Source organism: Psilocybe cubensis, chromosome 1, assembly GCF_017499595.1.
Source record: "Psilocybe cubensis strain MGC-MH-2018 chromosome 1, whole genome shotgun sequence".
Classification (NCBI taxonomy): Eukaryota; Fungi; Basidiomycota; class Agaricomycetes; order Agaricales; family Agrocybaceae; genus Psilocybe; species Psilocybe cubensis.
The window spans coordinates 4476243-4496998 of NC_062999.1; the positions used below are offsets into that span (position 1 = coordinate 4476243).

Consider the following 20756-nt stretch of genomic DNA (forward strand, 5'->3'; position numbering starts at 1 on the left):
TCTTCCCCACAAAAACCGTTGATCAGTACCCCAAGATGCCAACCGTAGAAGCTACTGAAAACACTAAAGTACTCGTTACGGGCGCCAACGGTTTTGTTGCAATGGGTATTATTCAGGAGCTTCTTCAACAAGGTTTCTCTGTCCGTGGATCCGTACGGTCTCATGAGAAAGGAATGCAGTTGAAAGAAATCTTTTCAACATACGGCGACAAGTTGGAGTACGTGATTGTAGATGATATCCTAAAGGCAAGGAGATCAGCCTTTTTGGCTTTCGTACATCCTCTAAGGTCGCAAAACTCAACAGGAAGGCGCCTTTGACGAAGCAGTCTTGGGTGTTAAAGCTGTACAGCACACAGCATCCCCGGTTCCTGGGTATTTTCCCGACGAGGATCCTTTGGAAGGTAATTACCTACGGATTTTAGTTTTGTCGTCAATTTTGTCAAACAAAATTCAATCAGTGTACATCAAACCGGCTGTCCGGGGTACACTCAGTATTCTGAAAAGCATTTTAAAAAATGGGCAAGTTGTTTCTTCTATTTTATCGCCTTCGTTAAATCATTGATTCTGCAGTACAAATGTTAAACGTGTTGTTTTTACATCTTCCCTAGTGGCCCACATGCGACCGTTCAATGGTCCTACAGTTCTCGATGAGAATGATTGGGGTGACGAATATGTCAAAATTGTGGAAGAACGAGGAAAGGAAGCGGCTATCATGGACAAATATTCCGCTTCAAAGACGCTATCCGAACGAGGTAGGCCACATTGATACACCAGAATATATTCGATCGGCTACTCAAAGTATCAACTCAAGCCGCCTGGGACTTCTATGAGCAACACAAGAAAGGAGTTGAATGGGACCTTGTCGTGATCAGTCCTTCTCACGTAAGTTTCTATTTAATCAACTAATGGACTCCTCATTTATTGTTTCGTAGGTCTTTGGTGTACGAGTTATTCTAGCACTCTGGAACCTAACTCAATCTGACTGACCTATGTTTAGCCTCTAAACCAAAACTTCAAGACTGCAGATGAAGTGACTCGATCAGTCCATTATTGGTACGAATATATGTTTGAAGAGCAACCTGCAGAAATTCTCAAGGCGACGACAACCTATGTCGACGTCCGAGATATAGCAGCTGCTCATGTGGAAGCGCTAAAGAAGGAAGCTGCTGCGGGTCAGAGAATCTTAGTGTCAGCAGGCAGGTGTCCTTTTTCTTCACTTCCGATAAGTGCCTTGACATGTGATGATAGGGTGTACAACTTGGCAAGATATGAGTGCGTATATTATCACAATTTCTTTTGTTGCAACTTGTCGGTCCCTGACGTACGATTCTCACGACGTTTTTCCGACTCCAGGACAGTTCTTCCTTACTCACAAACCCGAATATTTTGCCAAGGGAATCCTGAAGGCGCCGCTCCCAGACCTGAAGGCTGAGGTGATGTTCACCATTAATTCACGAAAAGCACAAGACATACTCGGGATCAAGTACCGAAGCTTTGAGGAAACCATGTTGAGCATGTTAGCTGAGTTTGAGAAGAGATGCTTCTTTGACTAAGACCGCTGAGGTGGTTCGTGATATATAGCGTGGCAATTGTCAGGATCGGGCACTTGGATGAATACTAAATAACTTGTATCACAATCAATTTGTTAGCATGTAATTTGCGAAGCCGCTACTGAGCTGTGTGACATCATTGCCATCATCGTAGCATGGGCGCCTAACGACATATGAAGGATAGAAGTGGGATGAGAAACTCCAGTACGACTTTCTGGGTATTTTATTGAGGTTTCGTTAAACCCCTGTAGCGCTGTAACCATCGACGGGCAGATTTAAGAGGGTTTCCTGTGCAAAAGAATTTTGGTCAATCATGTTATAAGCGCCTTCTAAACTAACCTCCTTCTTGATCCGGGTCCGAGTCAACGCATGTTGCATATCCAACAGCCAGAAGGGCAAAACCTACGCTGAATGAAATAGAAACAGGCTTTGGCATGTTCCCCCAGATAAATATCACAGTACCGAAAGTGATTGTGACAAACGAGAGGGAAAGGATGAAATCTGCAATTCCGGTATTCTCCTGCGGTCGGCGTAGAGCGGCGACGGAGAGAGCAAACAGAAAGCCGAGGAAGAAGAGTGAATTAACAATGTCATCAGTTTTGCTATGCAGTGCTCCGTTGCCCCCGGCGTCTCTCTCGGCGTATACATCACGCGCGTAAGACAGCAGACCTATCGCTGTCGCCCCAAGAAAAGCTGCCTGGAGATACAGAGGTAAGATGAGCTTGATATGTATATATGTCATAACAGACCGGATGGTTGGGAAATTTGTGAAAACTTACTAGGGTGCGAACGGAGTGGTTCTTACTCTCCTCTAGTCCTTCCATCAAATTGCGTCGGGGGATCACCCAAGCTTTATTAAGACACGAAGGGAGTACGGGTCTCTAATCTATCGGGGTACCAACTATATATATTGCGGCCAGGGGGATAGCAGGGCCTAACTAAAAATATCAGGAACAGAGGCTGTATCAACTTCGCGACTTTCCAAAGGGGGTGAGTATTCTGTCAGCGGCTAGGCACAGCTATCCGTGTACTATGGTGCCGCTACAGTACGTATATGTATTGACAATGGCACAATGTCATGCTCATTGTCTCTGGTACCCACTCTTAGTTATTCTGCTGACTGCCTCGAGAACTTTACTGGAATCGATGGAGAGACCTGAAAAGGTGCGCCAAAGTTCTCTGAATCCACTTCGAAAGACAGCTAATGAATTCAACCAGCTATCCCGTCACCGTAAGGGCGACCTGCAGGATATGTGCCAATGGGCAAAGTTGGTGGAAATGATGCTTATTTAGATATGCCTTCTAATCCTCACCCCCCTACCACCATAGGCCTTGGGCGTTGGACGACCACGATGTGGGTAACGCATATACATTCTGCCAAAAGTGTTAGAATTCGTGTTGATGCTAGTTTAAATGTTCTCATAACCTAGGCTCAAAGAAACTTACACGATATGTACTCTCAGGTATGTAGTTGTGTCTCTAGTCAGCATTCTGAGTCTGAATTTAAATTGGCGCCCGTAGAACCAGACGCAGACCATGCACTTTAACTGTCGAAAGTGCGTGTACTCGTGTACCAGTATTTCCGATGTTTAACAATGATTGGTTCTCCCTTAGGGACTGTGTAGCGTCTTGCGTTGGTACTTTTCCTTTGCACCATGTCCAGCTGCTACTGAGGAAATTCTGACGAACTAGTTGGCGCGCGCATTTCGAAATGATGACTGTAATGTGGTCATAGCTTCGCAAGATGGCCGACGTGAAGTACACACAAACTGATTTCCCGCTAATTACGGTTATCGCACTCACTTCAACTCCAGATATATCACAAAAGGGAAGAAGTGGCTTCTAAGACTACATTGCGTGACGTAGATACGAACGGCCAACGAAACAGTGGGCGCTTTCGGCAATTGGCGGATCTCGAGAAACATGCTATCGTACATCCTCGAAACGTTAAGGTCTTCATAGGTGGGGTTGAATATGAACGTGTTGTTTTTAAGGTATCACAAGCGCAAATCAGCGGAGACGACACAATGATATTGAAATATTATCAATTTATAGGACCCTGCGAGCAGGACGAAAGGATCAGCCATCTTCTATTCGAACCACAACAGTGACACTCCGTACCAAATTCTTACCTATGATGTTGGGATTGTGGTGGAGTATCGATTGGTATCTTTCAGAGACAAAAATCTACCCACACAGGCAAACGCGAGTTCTTGAGGATTAGTACTAAAATTGACAGTGTTTGTCCAGTTGTTTCTACGTCTTTCGCAAGCGATTCTGATGGCCCATGAGCGCAACATCGTGCTGGGCGGGGATCTTAATCTGGTAATTTTCCTTTTTTTCTGTCTTTCTTGGATTGACTTTTTGGGGGTAGGGGAATATTGAGTACGACGTGTCGAAGGGTAACGACGGTCTCCCATATGTAACCTTCCGAAATTTGCCACCTCCGGTTGTTGTGCGGCAGGAGTTACAGCCATCTGCAGAGGTAAAGGTTCCAAACTTGGGTTCTCGGACTGAAGAGAGCACAAAAGAGTCAGATATATACAATGGAGTATGCACGTTCTTGCAGGTACGCCTGAACGACATGCCACTGAAATGTTACTTTTTTGAATAGACGTACTGGTAGATGATCGAGCACGTAGAGGAGATGGTTTACGTTCGAAGGCCAGTCGAGATCGAAGGAATAAAGGAGTTTGATTATTGCCCCAATGAGCCTCAGAGTGGGGTGCCCTCCCTTCCGGACAAAGTCAGAATTCCTTTGGTGGTCCGGAGTAACAAGCGTTTGATGCGGATTGTAAATCGATGTCTGTCCTCTGAACCAGCTGATCGTCCAACTGCCTCGGCGCTCTGCCATATGCTGTTAGCCCTCTGCAGAATCACCATGATTCGTCAAGCCGGATGTAGTTTGGCAAAGTCGTGAGTCATCTCATTTGGCCCGCCCAGCATCCGGTTTCTGACAGTATATAGAGTTGTTTCCGGCATTCGGAGGCTTATTCCATAGGCTTAGAGTGCTTAGAGTCATAGGATACATATTTAGGTTCAAGTATCAGCTATAGAATCGGGTCAGTGAACTGCCAATAAATTGTGGATGTCAATCACCTCAAACATGGATATGACATTTATATCATCACTTTGAGAGAAAAAGACAAAATTCATGATCATTGCATGAGATTTCATAGATTTATGAGTCAACGGATCCGGAAGAGTTGAAGTTTGAAAATGAACGGTCCCGTATATGCTCGCGGAGCCGAAATAATTTGGATCGGAGATTTAAAAGCAACGTCAAATCTTCTGTGGCTCCCACAGTGCTGCTCATCGACAACGCCGCCCTCCTCAAGCACAAAAGATCAAAATGGTAAGCCCAACGTCTGTCGCATCGAGGAGCTCGACCAGCTACGGTTCATCTGTCGAAAGAACGTCATGAAGGAATGCATTCTAGAGATGGATGGTGAGTCTTCACTTTGGATGACCTTTTGGATCATATTGCTAAATCAGCTTGTAATCGCAGAATCGTATCAGCTATGAAAGTATTCAAGGCTTTGTCAAGTCTTGCTATAAATCTTTCGGAGACGCAGAGCTATTGTTAGCGATGAAGCGTCCACCATGCTGGGCCGTTGTAGCGTTTATCGCTTTACTGCGATGAACGTCTCAACTGGCGCTAGAGCTCCGAGGCGCAACTGTTATATTCCTTCGAGAATTGCGTTGCTGACTTCGTCTCCATGACCAGCCTCCCAAAGCCAAAACCGGAACCGGCAAGAAGCCTGCTGCTGCCCCCTTCGGAGCCAGCAAGTCCACCAAGGCTAAGAAGAACCCTCTCTTTGAGGCTAAGCCCCGCAACTTTGGTATTGGTATGTACTTTACCCTTATCCAGCCTTACATCTTTGATTTACCGTCTCATTTCAGGTCAGGACATCCGCCCCCAGACTGATCTCACCCGCTTCGTGAAGTGGCCCGAGTATGTCCGCCTTCAGCGCCAGAAGGTTATCCTCCACCAGCGCCTGAAGGTCCCCCCTGCCATTGCGCAGTTCTCCCACACCCTCGACAAGAACACTGCCACCCAGTTGTTCAAGCTCCTCAACAAGTACCGCCCCGAGTCCAAGCAGGAGAAGAAGGCTCGTCTGTTGGCTGCCGCTTCCGCTGCTGCTGCGGACAAGGACAAGGATGCTAAGGTGTGTAGACTGAATATTTTCACGTCAATTAATTCTTAATATTATTTTATTCTCCAGGACTCCAAGAAGCCCCTCTATGTCAAGTATGGTCTCAACCACATTGTTGCCCTCATTGAAGCCAAGAAGGCCGCTCTCGTCGTCATTGCCCACGATGTTGACCCCATTGAGCTTGTTGTCTTCCTCCCTGCTCTCTGCCGCAAGATGGGTGTCCCCTATGTCATCGTCAAGGGCAAAGCCCGGCTCGGCACAGTAGTCCACAAAAAGACCTCCGCAGTTGTTGCCATCCAAGAGGTCAAGAGCGAGGACCAGCGTGAGCTCGCTACCCTCGTCAGCGCCGCCAAGGCCAACTTGTGAGTATTTGTATTACCTTGGTTTTGCCAGTTGACTAAAGCCTGTCAATCTAGTACCGACAAGTACGACGAGCAGCGCCGTCAATGGGGTGGAGGTGTCCGTGGCAACAAGTCCACTCAGATGCTCCGCAAGCGTGCCAAGGCCGCTGGCCAGACTATCACTGCTGCCACCGCTGGCAAGCTCTAAGTATCTTACATTTCTGTACTTTTTGCTTTCCGCAGGCATTTGTAATGCAGCACATGTGGATATTCAAAATTGCGCGTCGTTCACTTACCTGTCTCGCCGGTGCTCGCTTTATGTATACCAATAGTGATGGGCTTGTACACTCCAAGATGTTGTCAGGAATGGTGTGAAATGACATGATGACGGGTAGTTGACCAGTGTTTCGTTTTACTTTATAAGCTTTCTCTGAAAATGATCTACATTCAACCTGAGTGAACATAAGATAAATCGTCGTACTTAACTGAATGAGGATCGGTCACAAATTAGATGGATTCATATATTGGAGTCGATCGGCTCCTTGAACTTAAACCACGACCACGACCACGACCACCCAACATTTCTAAATGCCTTACTTTTCGCCATTTGATCTCCCAGAGAGCATTCTGCTGTTAATCACGGACAGCCTGGCAGCTCCTGGTGATTTTGTCCTACACCGATGCCTTGCGAATCACCTCAAAGATAAGAAAACACCTAGGGTGACAATACTTTCTGTTTCGGAAGGCATTGCAAAATGGAAAGCCCTCGCATCCAAGTCGGTACGCATTCAAAGATCCATAATTTGGATAACACGCAAAAACTCAATTGACTATCTTCTGGTAGAACATCAATCTGCAACAACATCTGGATTCTGGCGCGCTCGAGTTTGTGGACGTTTTGGCTGATGTACAGCCAAATGGATTCCAAAACAACGAAAACAACAGCGATTTGAAAATTATTGTTGAGAGAGTTCGGGGTTTTCTAGAGAGATCTAGTCGCGAACAGGGCGGGGACACGCAGCCTGCGATGGTGATCTTAGATGATATCACAATGCTTGAATGGATTGGGTTCCCTCTGATAGACGTTGCGCGATTCGCTCGAGCTCTGAGGGCGGTGTGTTCAAAGGTGCGTGTATATGCTTTTTACGTTATAATACTCGCCAATGGCATGCCTTCGTTTTTTTTTCAGGCAAACGCGACTCTTCTTGTCAGACATCACATATTGGCGCCCGATGAGCCTGATGATCTGTTCCGGCGGCTGCTCCAGATATGCACATATCACCTTGAAGTACGCGCGTTAGCCAGCGGGCGGAGCGGAAACGTTAGTGGGGAGGTCAGTATGGAGGAATGTGTTGGTTTAATCAGGAGCTAATGTTGGGATTTTTAGGTTGCGTTGCATCCAGGGTTTTCAGCTCCACCAAATACAATCAAGTTGGTTCCCCGTAGTGCTGCTCTGCAGTATCGCCTGACGGATGCAGGCCCGGACTTTTTCGCAAAGGGTACAAGTCAAGTTGTGTTGTAGGGGACTGGACTCAAAACAATGCCATTCAATGGCGGATGCCTATCAATGTGTATGTATGAAGACGATCAGAGTGCCTTTTGATCAGTTTCAGGGGATCGGCCACATCTAAAGGGCGTAGTTGTTGTCCAGAGGATGGATTCTTCCACAAGTCTGTCTTACGTATTCGGCGACCCTGTAGCATTTTGTGACGAAGGCCAATAGTAACCTGGACACCTGAGCCACGAAAGTGACGAGGTGCTCACCGATCACCTCGACCCTCGTTTCACCCACATTCGCAAACAAACACGCAACAAGTAGATTGGGTCGCAATGATGCCATGATACGATGCGAGATGCGATCGCAGTGATTGTCTTCCCGTTTAGCCCGCATTCGCGTTTGCAGACTCAAGATGTTTCGCCACGAAACTTTGGTTGTAATGGTGCTTTGATTCGATGTGGAATGCGCATCGGATGCTGTCGCCTTGTTGATATCGTGCCATAGAAAGGTCACTCCATCCAGCTTCGGTATCTCCAACTAGTCTAGCGGTAAGAAACTGGATGGTTGGGAGCTCTGTGGGCACTTGATTTCTAAGAACTCGCTTGCACCTTTCCATGTGCATGTAATCCCCGAACAGTCAAAGAACACTGCCGATGTGGGCTCAGGGACGACACGCAATAGCTCTTTGGCATTTTGGTTGTGCTTAATCTAGTTTGAAAGGCTTGAAGATGTGTCCTTGTTCGCCGGGGGGGTCGAGGTGATCCACTCGGATTTGTGTAGGCCACGGTGACCTAGGTGGTGCCTAATGGGTCTTGGTGCCTTACCCCACAGGCTGTCATATTGAGCACAGGATTTTTTGACAACGATGTCAGGACAGGACAGGACCTGGGTCCATGGCTATCCATGGATGTGCGCCACACATTGACCCTGTCACGGCGTCAATTATTCTTTCAAAACTCAGGAACGCGACGCAATCCCCGCAGTGAACTTTGTAAATACTGAGATACAAAGTCGATTTGACGAATCTTCAGCGATATTCTACAACATGATAGTAGACTATAACAAGAGCAATGTGGCATGATAACGTACTTTACACCAGGAGTGTTATTGACGCGTGTATAGTCAATACATCCTGGGACCCAAGATATCCTAAAACCCAAGATAAAGGACAGTTGATAATCACAATCAAGATCAGTATCTATGCGTGTATATGACTGATACCATCTCCCGAAACCCAACAAAGATATAGAAAGAAAGAGAGCAGACAAAGGCGAGTGATCAACTCAGCGATCGACAAGTAACGCGAACGTTGGCATGTATGGCAGCCGATGTAGGGGTGTAAGTCATTATATGGTCCTCTGGTAAAGTGCCGGGCCATAAGTAAACTGGACAGAAGAAGAAACTCAAAGTCGAACTGACTTTGACTTTGACCCAGTTAACGACGACCTCCTTGATCCGTGAGTTCAATGACGCTTTGCAGTCGTCACAGGTGAGATGGTCTCCCAGCGCCTCGAAAGTGGTCTGCACTTTATGGATAGACAGATCTACAGCCCCGCGTGAGCCGCTAGGGGCCTCAGAAAGTAATAGACGCCGACCTACCAGGTCTCGAGTCCCAAGCAAGGTATGACGCCGCTAGCGCCCATGCTCGGCTAAGCTTTTTTTGCTCATCAAGGTCGCACTGTCGAGTTGCACCATGCGGATAAGGGGGCTGTAGTATGATGGTTTTGAGAGAGTCTATAATGTTCATATGCAGACACATTAGGCGCTTAAGGTACTTGGGCCCCATGCGTTTACAGGTTTCGTCGGTGAGGTTGGAGAGATTGTAGGATAGAAGGTGTGAGGAGCACTTCACTGCGAGCTCGTGGATGCCAAAGTGCCCTGCCAAGGAGTATATTTGGATTGGGTATATGGGTGCATGAGATAAAAGGAGATCGAATAAAGGGCTGGAAGATACAATATACAACTTGGGTATGAGCCCGTATGCCGGCATCCTGTTAATAGCAGTTTCGATGTCTTCGTACGATGGGTTATGCTTGGCACAAGAGAGACCATAGAGGGTGTGAACGATAATATTCAGCACAACCGCAGATTCAGGTATATCGATGATCGTGTCCCGAAATCTCTTGTCATCCAAGGAAAATCCAAGAAATTTATCGAAAGCGTTTTTCGAGGTTTTCAGTATAGTTTGCGAGTTGACATAAAATAGCACCGCGTCTGAAGATCGCAGGATAATATCGGAAACGGCATTATGCGAACCTGGGAAGAACGAGGATGAGATGGATAAAACCTCAGGCCGTGTCGGACAAGAGGGCTCTTCATCAGGCGGTGTAATGAGTTGTACTGGGGCAGGCTATACATACACTTCAACATAATAAAAGACATAGGATTCAAAAATTCATCTTACCATGGTGGAATGGGGTGACAAGTTGAACAAAAAGTTGCCCAAGTCGCCCATATGCATCAGACCGGATCCCGTATGATACTGGCCACCATTACTGATGTAATTCGTGGATTCTGGCTCCCATGTATTGATAAATCCGTCAAATGAGTTTTCCATATAGGGGCTTCGAGGTTGTGTAGAGGGTCTAGACCCAGGGACGTCACTTCGTCTTGTCCGTGTCAGATCAAGGTTAGATGCGAGCTGATTGGTAGATAGAAAATGCACACCGACCTCTTGTTACGGTGCTGCCGTGCTAAAAAGAGAATCTACCACCAAAACTGCAGACGGTGCTCGAAACCTCGAAGTTGGATGAGTGGTATAGTGAAGTTGGGTCTTTGGGCAAAAGGACGTCGGTTTTTCTTGGCGTCAGAAAACTTATTTGGTTGTTCTTTGGCGGTCTATAATTTTCCGGAGCATTCTATGATCCTCACTGTGACGCCTGCAAAGGAGCTGTTATTTTGTCAGAAACTCAAATATGTCGGGAAGAATGACTGCAAAAAATCTTGGCATACGGGGACAATTCCAATCTTTATGCACAATCCGAATCATTTTATCAGGATCTGAAGCATCATTTTCGACGTCAGTGCAGGTGCCGTTCAACCGTTCACAATCTCTATGTCGTCGTTCTTTGATTTCGCCGTCGGTATGCCGGCATGGCTGTGGAGTGGTAAAATGGAGACCTGTTATAGAGGACGGAATTTGAATTGGAAGTACTCATTGGATGCCTTCCTTGAATCCAGAGGCATGTCGAGCAATAGAGTTCCTTGGTGCCGAGTTTTAGCTTTCGGTTCTGCACAACAGCTGTTGACTGAACTTACCTTAAAATTAATTGAATTATGCGAAAGTCAGTTAGCCATCAATTTGCTGTTACTTATGACTTATTAGCAGGCCTCATTTAACCTCCAGAATGATAAATGACAGGTATGAACATCCCAGCTTCGAAAAGACCAATATGTTACCACAACGCAGAAAAGTACTGGAGGATATTAGTCTCACGTCGAAGGGCAAACCTCATCAGGGATACTCACCTTCGACGGCGTCCTGAAAGATTTTTTAGCGACATGAATCGTAATAATACGACGCAAAGGTTATGGAATGATGTGACCACCCCAGTCTAATTATTCTCAAGGATCCTGAGTGAGATATGTTAAAGGCTGTGAAGAGGCAATAAAGCCTCTGTATTGTTAGCTAACTTGCCACCGGCAACTGAGAAGACATCTTTGTATGTCTTTGGCTTTGAAGGGAAAGCTAGCCAAAGAAAGAGACAGAAGCCCGGAAAATTTAGAACGTTTGGGGACCTCATTGTCCTAGACTCGCACGAAAGGTTTACAGATCAGAATGAAGTTTTCCCAGTAGCGCAAGAATGATGAGCTGAGGAGTGGGAAGTGGACATCTTTAGACATCTGCCAGAAAAAACGGGGATTCGTCTAGTCAGCCTCCGTAAAGGATTCATGAATTCAAAGGCCCAATTGCAGGTTTTGTAACTTATGTTATCTCATTCTGAGTCAGTCTCCTAAATAAACGACGAACTTTCAGTAAACCCTAAGGTAATGATTATTTGGTTTCGCCTACTAGTAGTCGCCGCCATTTATGTATCGTCCTCGATTTTTGAACACGTATAACCATCACATAACCATAAAGCATCCGATGGCGTATCATGGAAAACAGAACACCAAGTTTTGCACATTCGTTCTCAGGTATTGAACATAGCTTTACCGAGAGCGGTCTGGAAAAAAGTGGGTTGATTTAGGGTGGTTCGGAATGGTGGACGATGGCAAGTTCCAACCAATAGAAATGTAGCGCGCTGATTGGCTACGTGATCCTTGATGAGATTCGCAAGGTCGCTATTTCGGGAGATCCGTCCACCAATCAGGGGCTATGAATCATGTTCTCGGAATATGTCAAACAGTTCTTTGACAATTCTCAAAGCTTTTCTACGAAGATAGAAAGGAAAAAGAGCATTTTTATCTTTCATCATCATACAAGGCAGTACTCCAAGTCAACCAATAAGTAAGTTAAATTGCACCATCTAAGCTTCCAGGCACTCTGTTAGGGGTAGAACAACTGTTCAAAGTTCAACTCGCATTAAGTGGGCAATCCAAGGACAATCAACCAATCGATGGGTCTGATCCGCCCGACCAACTTGACCTGTAGAATGAAGTCATAAATCAGTAATTGTTATATTATTTGTTTACATTACTTGGCTCCTCTCTTGAATCTACAGAATGTGTAGAGTGGAGCGTGGTCATCTTGAGAATTCCATCCAGGGATAACAGTATAAATCATTCTTTGGTTTTAGATAGTATTTTTGAACATCGTGATAAGACCCGAAGGATAGCGTAGAATTTTTAACAGGTGCATAGAGGCTTCTCAGATACCTTAATCGGAGGACGTCGGAGAAATTCCTCGTGCGAGAGAGTCGAGATTTGTGTCCGACTGCCTGTCAAATGATTCCGATTCTTCACCTTATCATAACGTCCTGCTCGCTGCTGTGTTCATTTACACTTCTATTAACTACCGCCTTTAGCTACCCAGTCACTTTAATTCCATTTACAAATTGGTCTCCATGGTGGGTACTGTTTTGCACACGGGAGTTGCCTTTTTACGACACTCCGATGGACGCGAACCGCCACTGTCACTTCGAGTGTCTGTGGGATGCAAGCCTACAAAATCAGCCAAAATTACCTCATCTTCGAGTAACGAAGTCGCCTCGTCGGATTTCTCGGCATTGATCATTAAAAGAAATGGAAGTAACATCATGGGTCAAGTGGTGGTAAGTACTTGCTTCGATTTTCTACAAGCCATAGTACTAGCCATATAGAGGCGACACCTAGTAATGGTCCTAGAAGTTTTCCCTCCGCGCTGGTAAAGCGTAACTACTCGGAAAACGAGTGGCTATTACAATTTCTGTCACTTAACCTGTTCAGAGATTTTCACTGGCCTCTGTGGCTTTCGGGCCGGCGTCTGTCAACAATTGAGGGGCAGCTGAAGTACCGAAGCTGACATGATGAGAAACGAAAAGTTATGTTGCGTTTGCTCACCCACAACAAGAAATGCAGACCCTGAAATTCTCATAAATATCTCACTATGACGAATGTGACCCAAAGACGCAACGGAATACAACCCCAATACCAGACATTGGGTGTGTCTTGTGAACCATCTAAGATCTGGCGCGTTATACTTGAAGTCCTCGCGAAAGCTCTATTGCAACGCCGCTCCTCCTCGTGTTCCTGGCAGGTCGATATCAGCAGACCGTTGGATCTTTTTCGAGTTAACCGCCGTGGGTGAGCCAGCATCCAATCACTTCGCGACTCCATTTTTACTTGTCAAGATGATAAGACTGAATTGAAGCGGCAGTGAAAGGCCTTCTGACGGGAAAAAATAACGCTTGCCGTCGAATGATGATTGGATTGTCGCCGCCTCCTTCTGCAATGCAACGTTACCGTGCTCCTCAATATCACCGGCTAAACACTCTGAAAAGACATTCGACCTGCAGTAACGGCAGTTAGCAAAGACGGTGACCTCTATCCTTACCAAACTGCGCCATTGCTGTTTGATTTGCCCCTATCCGTTTACTATACTATGTATACATGATTGACATCATGTCTACTAAGCTCGCGCTTGCTGACGGGGAGGAGCACTGCCGCGATGATGACGAGCGCCCAATTGGCTCAAATGTCGGCGACCACAAGGCATGACGACATCAGCAATGAGCCTCGTGGACGGTTGTGTTCGTTGTCAATTCAGTGATCAACATCACATCTCAGAAATAATTTCATCTGATTGCTTTCCGAATTTTTTTCGATTGTTGTTCAATTCAAGCAACTACGAGTCTATATTTCTCCAGGGAACTCATTTCACATGTGAAGCATATTAGGAAGTTTCAATACATTACAAGTAAGTAATCAGCATTCACTACTTCATTCTATTAACTCATGTCTACCGTATCATCCAAAACGTCCGCTGGTAAACAAAGTTGGATCGCTCCAGCGCGCCACCGACGAAGCATGTGGTGAAAGGCTACGTCTGTTGATTTTTGCGGTCCCCTATATTTAAATGCCTAAGCCCCTAGATTTGTAGCCATTATCTCCCAATCGCGGAACGGAATTGCGGCATGCCAAGTCCAATTTCAACCGCCAGAGTGGTACAGCAAGCTAAGTTTGGGAGGAGCTTTTACTATTTACGGTATTGAGATAACATAGTTTTGAATATGATAGCAAGTGTGTTTTTTTACCCAGACCCCAGTCTTTTGAGCTCAGAAGAGAAGTTCACTTGCCAACAATTATCGTCATCTCTCCATTTCACAAGAGCGGTAATCCTTGCGGCCGCCACGACTCATATTCAAGCCATCTGCCAAAGTAGGCAGCATAACGAGAGATATGGGTGGGTAGATGCTCGAAGAATTTACCGCTCATGGTCATCGAGGTGGTACGATGTTTGAAGGAAAGTCTGTGATATGTAGCAATCCAAGAGAGGGATAGATAGAGAAGGGAGGGATACAGAGCATAGAGGATGGAGAGAAGAGTACTCTACCTTGCTCGGCTTTTATAGATTTCAATGCTCTTAACCCCACGCGAGCTCTGAGAATGTGCCTGACGTGATCGTTCTGGAATCTAGACTAAATCTTCCATTCGCCATTTTGATAGGATATACGTTACCGGACATGAATGCACTTACGCAACCAAGCACACAGATTATACAAACATTGTCCCGAAGACGAGTTACATTGTCAGCTCTTGTAGCCATTTTTACCATCCCTGTCAAAAATAGTAACCTATTCAGAAGTAACCTCATGATTGGATAGGCTGACGGTTCAATCAGATTTGCGAACATATTTAGTTCAAGATGGACTATGAATTGAAGTCCATAGCAAATATAAATGGAGGATCTTATCTTATCTAAGTTCTAGGTTGATGACATCATAGGCCTCTTTGAGAATCAGTATGGTAGGCTGGCATGGAGCGCAAAGGTTTTAGAGTCTCGCATTATAAGATCGAAGGCTACATAAAATGAGCTCATCGTTTCGTCGTGGGTGGAGTTTCAACAAAGTTGGGAGTATATAACGGAGCAGCTTTCTTATCGGTTAGTTGTTTAGAACAAAATGAATACCAATACTGGACCTCATTCAACACCAACGGCATCAGAGACCGGGACTAAGGGCTCGGATTTCGGGAATAAGATAAGGTACGTCGAAAAATTTTCTTGCCTTACACCTGGAAATTTATATCTTCAAGGGGAGCCGTGGAAGTGGTTCATGGTATGTCGCAATGGCAACGTCCTACCATTCACCTAATAACCCATAAAGTGTACAGGAGCGGGTGAGAACTTGCGTGGAACAATGTTAGGGGCGGTGGATACCATGGTGCACCGAGGCCCGACGACGAATGACGATATTGCGCAACAGGGCAGGCTCGAGATGGAACGTGGGCTTGCTCACCTGCGCGGGCCGCAGCACCATCCACTTGGCGCTAGTTCTACACATGCTCGTGAAGCGCCGTTATCTCACTCTTCTACGACCACCGGAGTTGCCGGAGAAACACCGGGGACCTATGGAAAAACATCGTCATCCATTGAAGCTACTCCAGGACCTACAAATACCTCTTTTAAAGGTTTGTAGCGGATTAATATATCTCGCAGTCCACACTAACAGCCAACAAAACTGTCATATGGGAATAGGAGGAGAAACTACTTACCCGAGTCACCATCGCGAAGACGCGATAGCTGGTGTGCCCTCGCCTCAACTTCACGAAATCCAGGCTATGGAAAATCATCCAAACCAGGCTCAAAATATGAACTCTGAATATGACCCTTCTCGAGCACCATATCGTCACCCAGTCGGACACACAGATTACGCACCCAAAGTCCCACCAAGAGACTTCAAAGATGCTGGCTTAGGCGTTGGTGCTGGCAACACACCTAACAACAGACCGGTAAACTGATGGGTTGAACATGTACGATAATCTTGCTGCCGTTGTGGAGTGAGACAATGGACTATATATGTTAGTGTACATTAAATGAAATGAAAATGAACGAATTTTTCGTACTATGATCTTACATTGTGAATGACGAATTCACAATGCTTGACATGATACTGCTGTGAACGCGACAGATGATTTAGGTTACCTTTTCTTCGACGATAGCAGTTTGCAAATATTGCCAATGCGAACGTCAGGCGGCGGCGAAAGGATTGTACTCCGATGTAACAATCTGTAAGCAGTTCGAGCAACATGACTTGATGAGTGGAGTGCACAGGTGGATTGCTTGACAGCAACCGCGACCAGCGGTATTTTGGCTAAATATGTAGGTTGAAATGTCACGGCGGGATATTATAATCTTCTGATTTGAGGTGCTGAATACTGATAAACAATCTTTTATACAAAACGGGTTTTCATAAGCCAAAAGTAGACCAAAATTGTAACTGGAATAAACCTACAGTATCACTGAATAGTCAAGTGAGGTCAAGTGAGTGGATCCCAGATTTTAAATCCAACGTCGCACCATATTGTCAGATCGGTGGACCGTATTGATTTTGAAGGAAATTATTGATACTACTCCACACAAATCAAGTCATGGAGTTTGACCAAACGACACTGGAAGCTTGAACGCTAAGCTTGAAGAAAGGATCGGGTTCTCAACGTCAACGTCGACAATGAAACCTAACTTCGGGATTAAGCTTCGCGATTCATCATTCAATATTCAATCTCAGACCGAGCTCAGCTGGAAATTCACTTATGTAATATGCTTTGTTTACACGTGAACAGTACGCGGCTTCTTTGAAGCCGGGTACCCGTCATGAGGACTCAGGTACAAGTCATGCAACGCGCATCCCATGAGTTTGATGCTTGATTCTAATATGGTAGCGCGGTATTCCTATTGATTCACTTGCGATCAGGTAGAAGCGACGCCAATGACAGACAGGACAGGAAGCGTAACCCTTTAAAGGCAAAAATCCAAAAATACATTTGTTATTGTAGCGAACGAAATGACAAAGTGAGTGGGAGTGAGATGCAGTCGCAGGGCGTTGCTGATTATCGGTTGAATTGAAGTGAAAAAGAAGTGATGCGTAGTGATACATGTGGTTAGAGTACAATATGCGATCTGTTATAGAAGAAAGATGAAGGGAAACTTTTTGAGATTATTAAAAGATTAAGAAGCGGCGGATCCGAACGGCATATGAACGTTTCAAGGAATCTGAAAGGTGAATCAAAGGATGGGATTTTGTGTGGAGCGATGAATGATATGGCAAGCGGATAAAAAGTGTCTATGCAAGAGGGTATTCGCGGAAAATGAAAATCGAATGACAAACGACTGCGGGCGCATTTGTTGTTGACATTATTGGCCTGAATGTCAAGGGTATCTGGTGGTCATAAGAAACAAAGAATCGTAAGAAAGAGAACAGTCTGGTGTCAGATGCCTGATAGTGACTGTCTTGCGTTGTTATTACAGCAGTCGTAAGGATTTGATGACTTGGTGTAGGTCGTTATTCCATTCGCCAGACCAATTCTGAGGCTTTTCGGCGACGTCAAGCCGATGAATGTGTCCGACGTGAAGATCGTCGTCGTCGTCATTGACAGGAATCAACCATATTGACCTGTTTGCTAAACGCCTTTCGCTCAGTATTGACGTCGACGTCGAACGACTGTGGGAGGCGATGCTCGGGCGTTCGGAAGATGCGGCACTATAAGAATTAGATCGACTCAGGGTAGATGAAGCATAGGACAGAGCGTCCAGCTCTATCGATTGCTCCGCCTCGGATTCATCGTCGGAATGCCCGTTTGAGCTAAGTTCCGGTGTAGACTTGGGATTCGGCACAGCTGTCGGAGAAGGAGGGGAAAATACGATGGGAGAAGCAGGTGGCTGAGGTATGGAGGTGGATGAATCGTTCATATTTCTCCAGGATTCAGAAAGGTCGTCTGCAAGACCAAACTGATGGAGATCATCCGTAATAGTTGATGCGCTAACGGAATCACGAGTTCGGGCGCCAGATCGAATGAACATAGAACCTAGGCTGCTCATGGATACACTAGCACGTCGGAAAGCAGTTGAGTTCCTATCTTTTCTGACCGGCGAAGGGTCAGAAGGACGCCGTGAAGTGGAATTTTTAAATATAACGCTGCTGGGTAAATCATCGCCCAACGTACGAGCTAGCTTGCTGATATTACGTTGACGATGATCGACTGGCGTCACAGGGCGACTATCACTATACTCGTCATTCTCGTTGGGATGATCGGAAAATGTCGTCCTCGACGATGATTGGTCGCTGCTGAACAGAGATGAGGGCGTTGTATTTGACTTCCCATTATCTTCATTGCTGGAATGGAGCGAGCGGTCGTCGGGGAAGAACGGCGTTGTAGGTTCGCCAGTTTCGCCGATGAAATGAATAGTACTGAGAGACGAAGTCGAACCATTCGAGATTGAATAGGTTTGTTGAGGTGGGATAGGATGTATTGCTCTTGGTTCTTCCTTCGCTTTACCTTTGCCTTTGTCCAGTCGAGCCTTACGTTTACCCAAAATTTTGAGGAGACTTGGGGATGACACAGCGCCGGGCGGCTTTGGACGTGATGCAAGCCCGCCTCGACCACTTGGACGTATGAGAGTGTCGGTTTGCGTTGAGGATGATTTCTGAGTGGAGGAATCTTTCGGGGGGACCAATGGAGCCAGCGGCTTGGGTCTGGAACCAAGTCCACCGCGCCCACTAGGCCGAATTAAAGTCGGTCGATGCTCTTGCTTTACTATGAGTGTTGGATCAGGCTTCTGGGCATTTGGGCCAAATTGACGAATACGAGACCCGGAACCGCCTCTCCCAACGACACGCAGAGAAGACCCGCTCTGCTGCGACGCGTCGGAGGATTTGTTGCTACCTCGAGAACCGCTTGACCCTCCAGATGCGACTGAGAGCACAGATTGCGCCCCGCGGGACACGGCCGCCATTGAGGATTCACGAGAGAGACGTGCTCGCAGGCTTGAATATATACTTTGGCCAACTTCGTCAGGTTGTGGTGGATTCGATTCCAGGGAATCCCGGGAAAAACCCGCTATGTAATGTTAATCACAGATCAATAAGGGAAAGATGAAAAAAGATGCTCACAACTGCCTTTAATACGAGTATCTATATGAATAGAAGGTTTTTCTCGTTCCCAGGAGTGGTGGGAATCACTACGGCTGGGAGGACATGTCTCCATATCATTTAGGAGCGAAGCGACAGTGTGAGTTGGGGAGACGGGTGTCTGGACCTCAGAATTATTTGTAGACGAAGACGATGAGGCTACAGGTGCATGTTGAAATGTCGAGGTTGAAGGGTGTTTGTCTCCAGTCAAAGATAGTGGTGCGGCAAGCCGTGCGGCTTCAAAAGATGCAGGTCGCCCAAAAACTTTGGCTGTCTTGTTAGACGGTTTCGAGACGGACGCACGTAGGTTGCTGCGCGGTCCCAACGGTCGCTTTGGGGTAACCCTTGGACGGTTGAGCATGAGTTGGGCAAGAATAGAGGTGCACCGGTATAAAATGGGGGGCGGGCTATATTGCTTACTTACTCCCAAGGATATAATAATGATGGTATGTGGGTGGCATCAGGATAGTCAGTTGATATCGTGCGCCGGTTATGTACGAGTATCCAAGTTTCCAGGGATGAAGTCATGAATATATGCCACATCACAGATACAAACCCCGCCGCGTTGCAGATCTCATCACAGGGGCCATATGCCACCCGGTCCATTTCCTGTTATCTAGTCAGTTTCACCAGCTGTAAGTCATGTTTTCTTCTCTGTATCCTGTCTTCTCAGCGAAGGAACGTCCTATCTGACGTTCAAAATGAGGGAGAAGAACTTCAATTGGAAGAGCTTTAGCCATATTGCCTTTAGTCTTTTCTGAATTCGACGGTGAGCCGAATGACCACCGAAGAAGATGGGTTGTTGATGAGTTGAAATTAAAAAGATGTGGTAAGGGAATATGTAAACTATACCTTGATGACTTTGATACGGCATTCAAATGGACGAATGGGTCACCACGGAGAGCGTCAAAAGCGTAGCGGAGAAAACGCCAAGTTGTTTGCCAAGATCGTGTATAAAAAATATTAGTTCCAAATTTATTCAAAATCAATGCGAACTAAATTGAAAAAACGTTTCATGATCAAGCCTGAGATCGCGAGTTGTAGCTTTCTATTTTCTCAATCTACCTCAATTCCATCAACGCAAAATCTAAACTCCAAGACTCTGATCATCTATCTATGTATCTTCCATGATTCAGTGCCTTACATGCCCGAGTCAGACTTGTCGAAAACTAGAAATCTGGCGTCCTCTACATCGTCGCATTCACCGGATTCGGAGCCCACAGTGGCTCCGTATGTCTCGTGTGCTGCATCTTGGAAACGACTTGACTATACACGCCCTTTCATGACTCAACGCTCATTGAGGCTTTGAGCAATAACCTAAAGGTCAGGGTGGGCTTCATGTCTCGTGAGTGTCTCGTGGCTCTCTCTCTGTGTATCATGGCCAGGTTGAAATTGACATGATGGTTACAGGTATTAACGTTAAACAATCAAGGGAACTTGAAGATGCTAGGTGAAATATGGATTATCCATACCAAAAAAGTGTAGTGATTCCTTTCTTTTGCCCTGAAACTATAATCGTGGCTTGTCGGATTCTGGTACACCACAATCTGATGGCAAAAGGCAGAAGCCAAAATCGTATGCTTCGCCATACGGTATCTTATACTGCGGTGTGCCCACTGGGAATAATAATCCAAGTGGGCATCGAGCTACACTGCCGGTTGATGC

General features: G+C 46.0%; 8 protein-coding genes across 8 annotated transcripts; 5 read left to right on the forward strand and 3 right to left on the reverse strand.

The window, feature by feature from the left end:
- Positions 1-35: 35 nt before the first annotated feature.
- Positions 36-1552, forward strand: JR316_0001497 (Ketoreductase azaE; the record flags this gene model as incomplete). Its single annotated transcript, XM_047887301.1, has 6 exons — positions 36-227; positions 304-400; positions 608-751; positions 811-881; positions 997-1171; positions 1353-1552. 6 exons carry the CDS (start codon positions 36-38, stop codon positions 1550-1552), a joined length of 879 nt encoding a protein of 292 aa, XP_047755047.1.
- Positions 1553-1772: 220 nt separating this feature from the next.
- JR316_0001498 (uncharacterized protein) lies at positions 1773-2291 on the reverse strand (the record flags this gene model as incomplete). Its single annotated transcript, XM_047887302.1, has 2 exons — positions 1773-1837; positions 1889-2291. The coding sequence occupies 2 exons, from the start codon at positions 2289-2291 to the stop codon at positions 1773-1775; spliced, it is 468 nt and encodes a 155-aa protein (XP_047755048.1).
- A 1538-nt stretch (positions 2292-3829) lies between these two features.
- Positions 3830-4163, forward strand: JR316_0001499 (uncharacterized protein; the record flags this gene model as incomplete). The annotated part of the gene is made up of 2 exons (XM_047887303.1): positions 3830-3874; positions 3924-4163. The coding sequence occupies 2 exons, from the start codon at positions 3830-3832 to the stop codon at positions 4161-4163; spliced, it is 285 nt and encodes a 94-aa protein (XP_047755049.1).
- Positions 4164-4768: 605 nt separating this feature from the next.
- On the forward strand, positions 4769-6255 carry JR316_0001500 (60S ribosomal protein L8; the record flags this gene model as incomplete). Its single annotated transcript, XM_047887304.1, has 6 exons — positions 4769-4997; positions 5045-5076; positions 5277-5397; positions 5453-5718; positions 5776-6068; positions 6123-6255. 6 exons carry the CDS (start codon positions 4769-4771, stop codon positions 6253-6255), a joined length of 1074 nt encoding a protein of 357 aa, XP_047755050.1.
- A 380-nt stretch (positions 6256-6635) lies between these two features.
- JR316_0001501 (Elongator complex protein 6) lies at positions 6636-7569 on the forward strand (the record flags this gene model as incomplete). Its single annotated transcript, XM_047887305.1, has 4 exons — positions 6636-6827; positions 6892-7173; positions 7237-7380; positions 7435-7569. The coding sequence occupies 4 exons, from the start codon at positions 6636-6638 to the stop codon at positions 7567-7569; spliced, it is 753 nt and encodes a 250-aa protein (XP_047755051.1).
- A 1098-nt stretch (positions 7570-8667) lies between these two features.
- On the reverse strand, positions 8668-10731 carry JR316_0001502 (uncharacterized protein; the record flags this gene model as incomplete). The annotated part of the gene is made up of 5 exons (XM_047887306.1): positions 8668-8694; positions 8965-9089; positions 9145-9895; positions 10417-10435; positions 10700-10731. 5 exons carry the CDS (start codon positions 10729-10731, stop codon positions 8668-8670), a joined length of 954 nt encoding a protein of 317 aa, XP_047755052.1.
- A 4355-nt stretch (positions 10732-15086) lies between these two features.
- Positions 15087-15924, forward strand: JR316_0001503 (uncharacterized protein; the record flags this gene model as incomplete). Its single annotated transcript, XM_047887307.1, has 4 exons — positions 15087-15169; positions 15220-15242; positions 15298-15594; positions 15662-15924. 4 exons carry the CDS (start codon positions 15087-15089, stop codon positions 15922-15924), a joined length of 666 nt encoding a protein of 221 aa, XP_047755053.1.
- Positions 15925-17425: 1501 nt separating this feature from the next.
- On the reverse strand, positions 17426-19452 carry JR316_0001504 (uncharacterized protein; the record flags this gene model as incomplete). Its single annotated transcript, XM_047887308.1, has 2 exons — positions 17426-19020; positions 19074-19452. The coding sequence occupies 2 exons, from the start codon at positions 19450-19452 to the stop codon at positions 17426-17428; spliced, it is 1974 nt and encodes a 657-aa protein (XP_047755054.1).
- Between the last annotated feature and the right edge of the window lie 1304 nt (positions 19453-20756).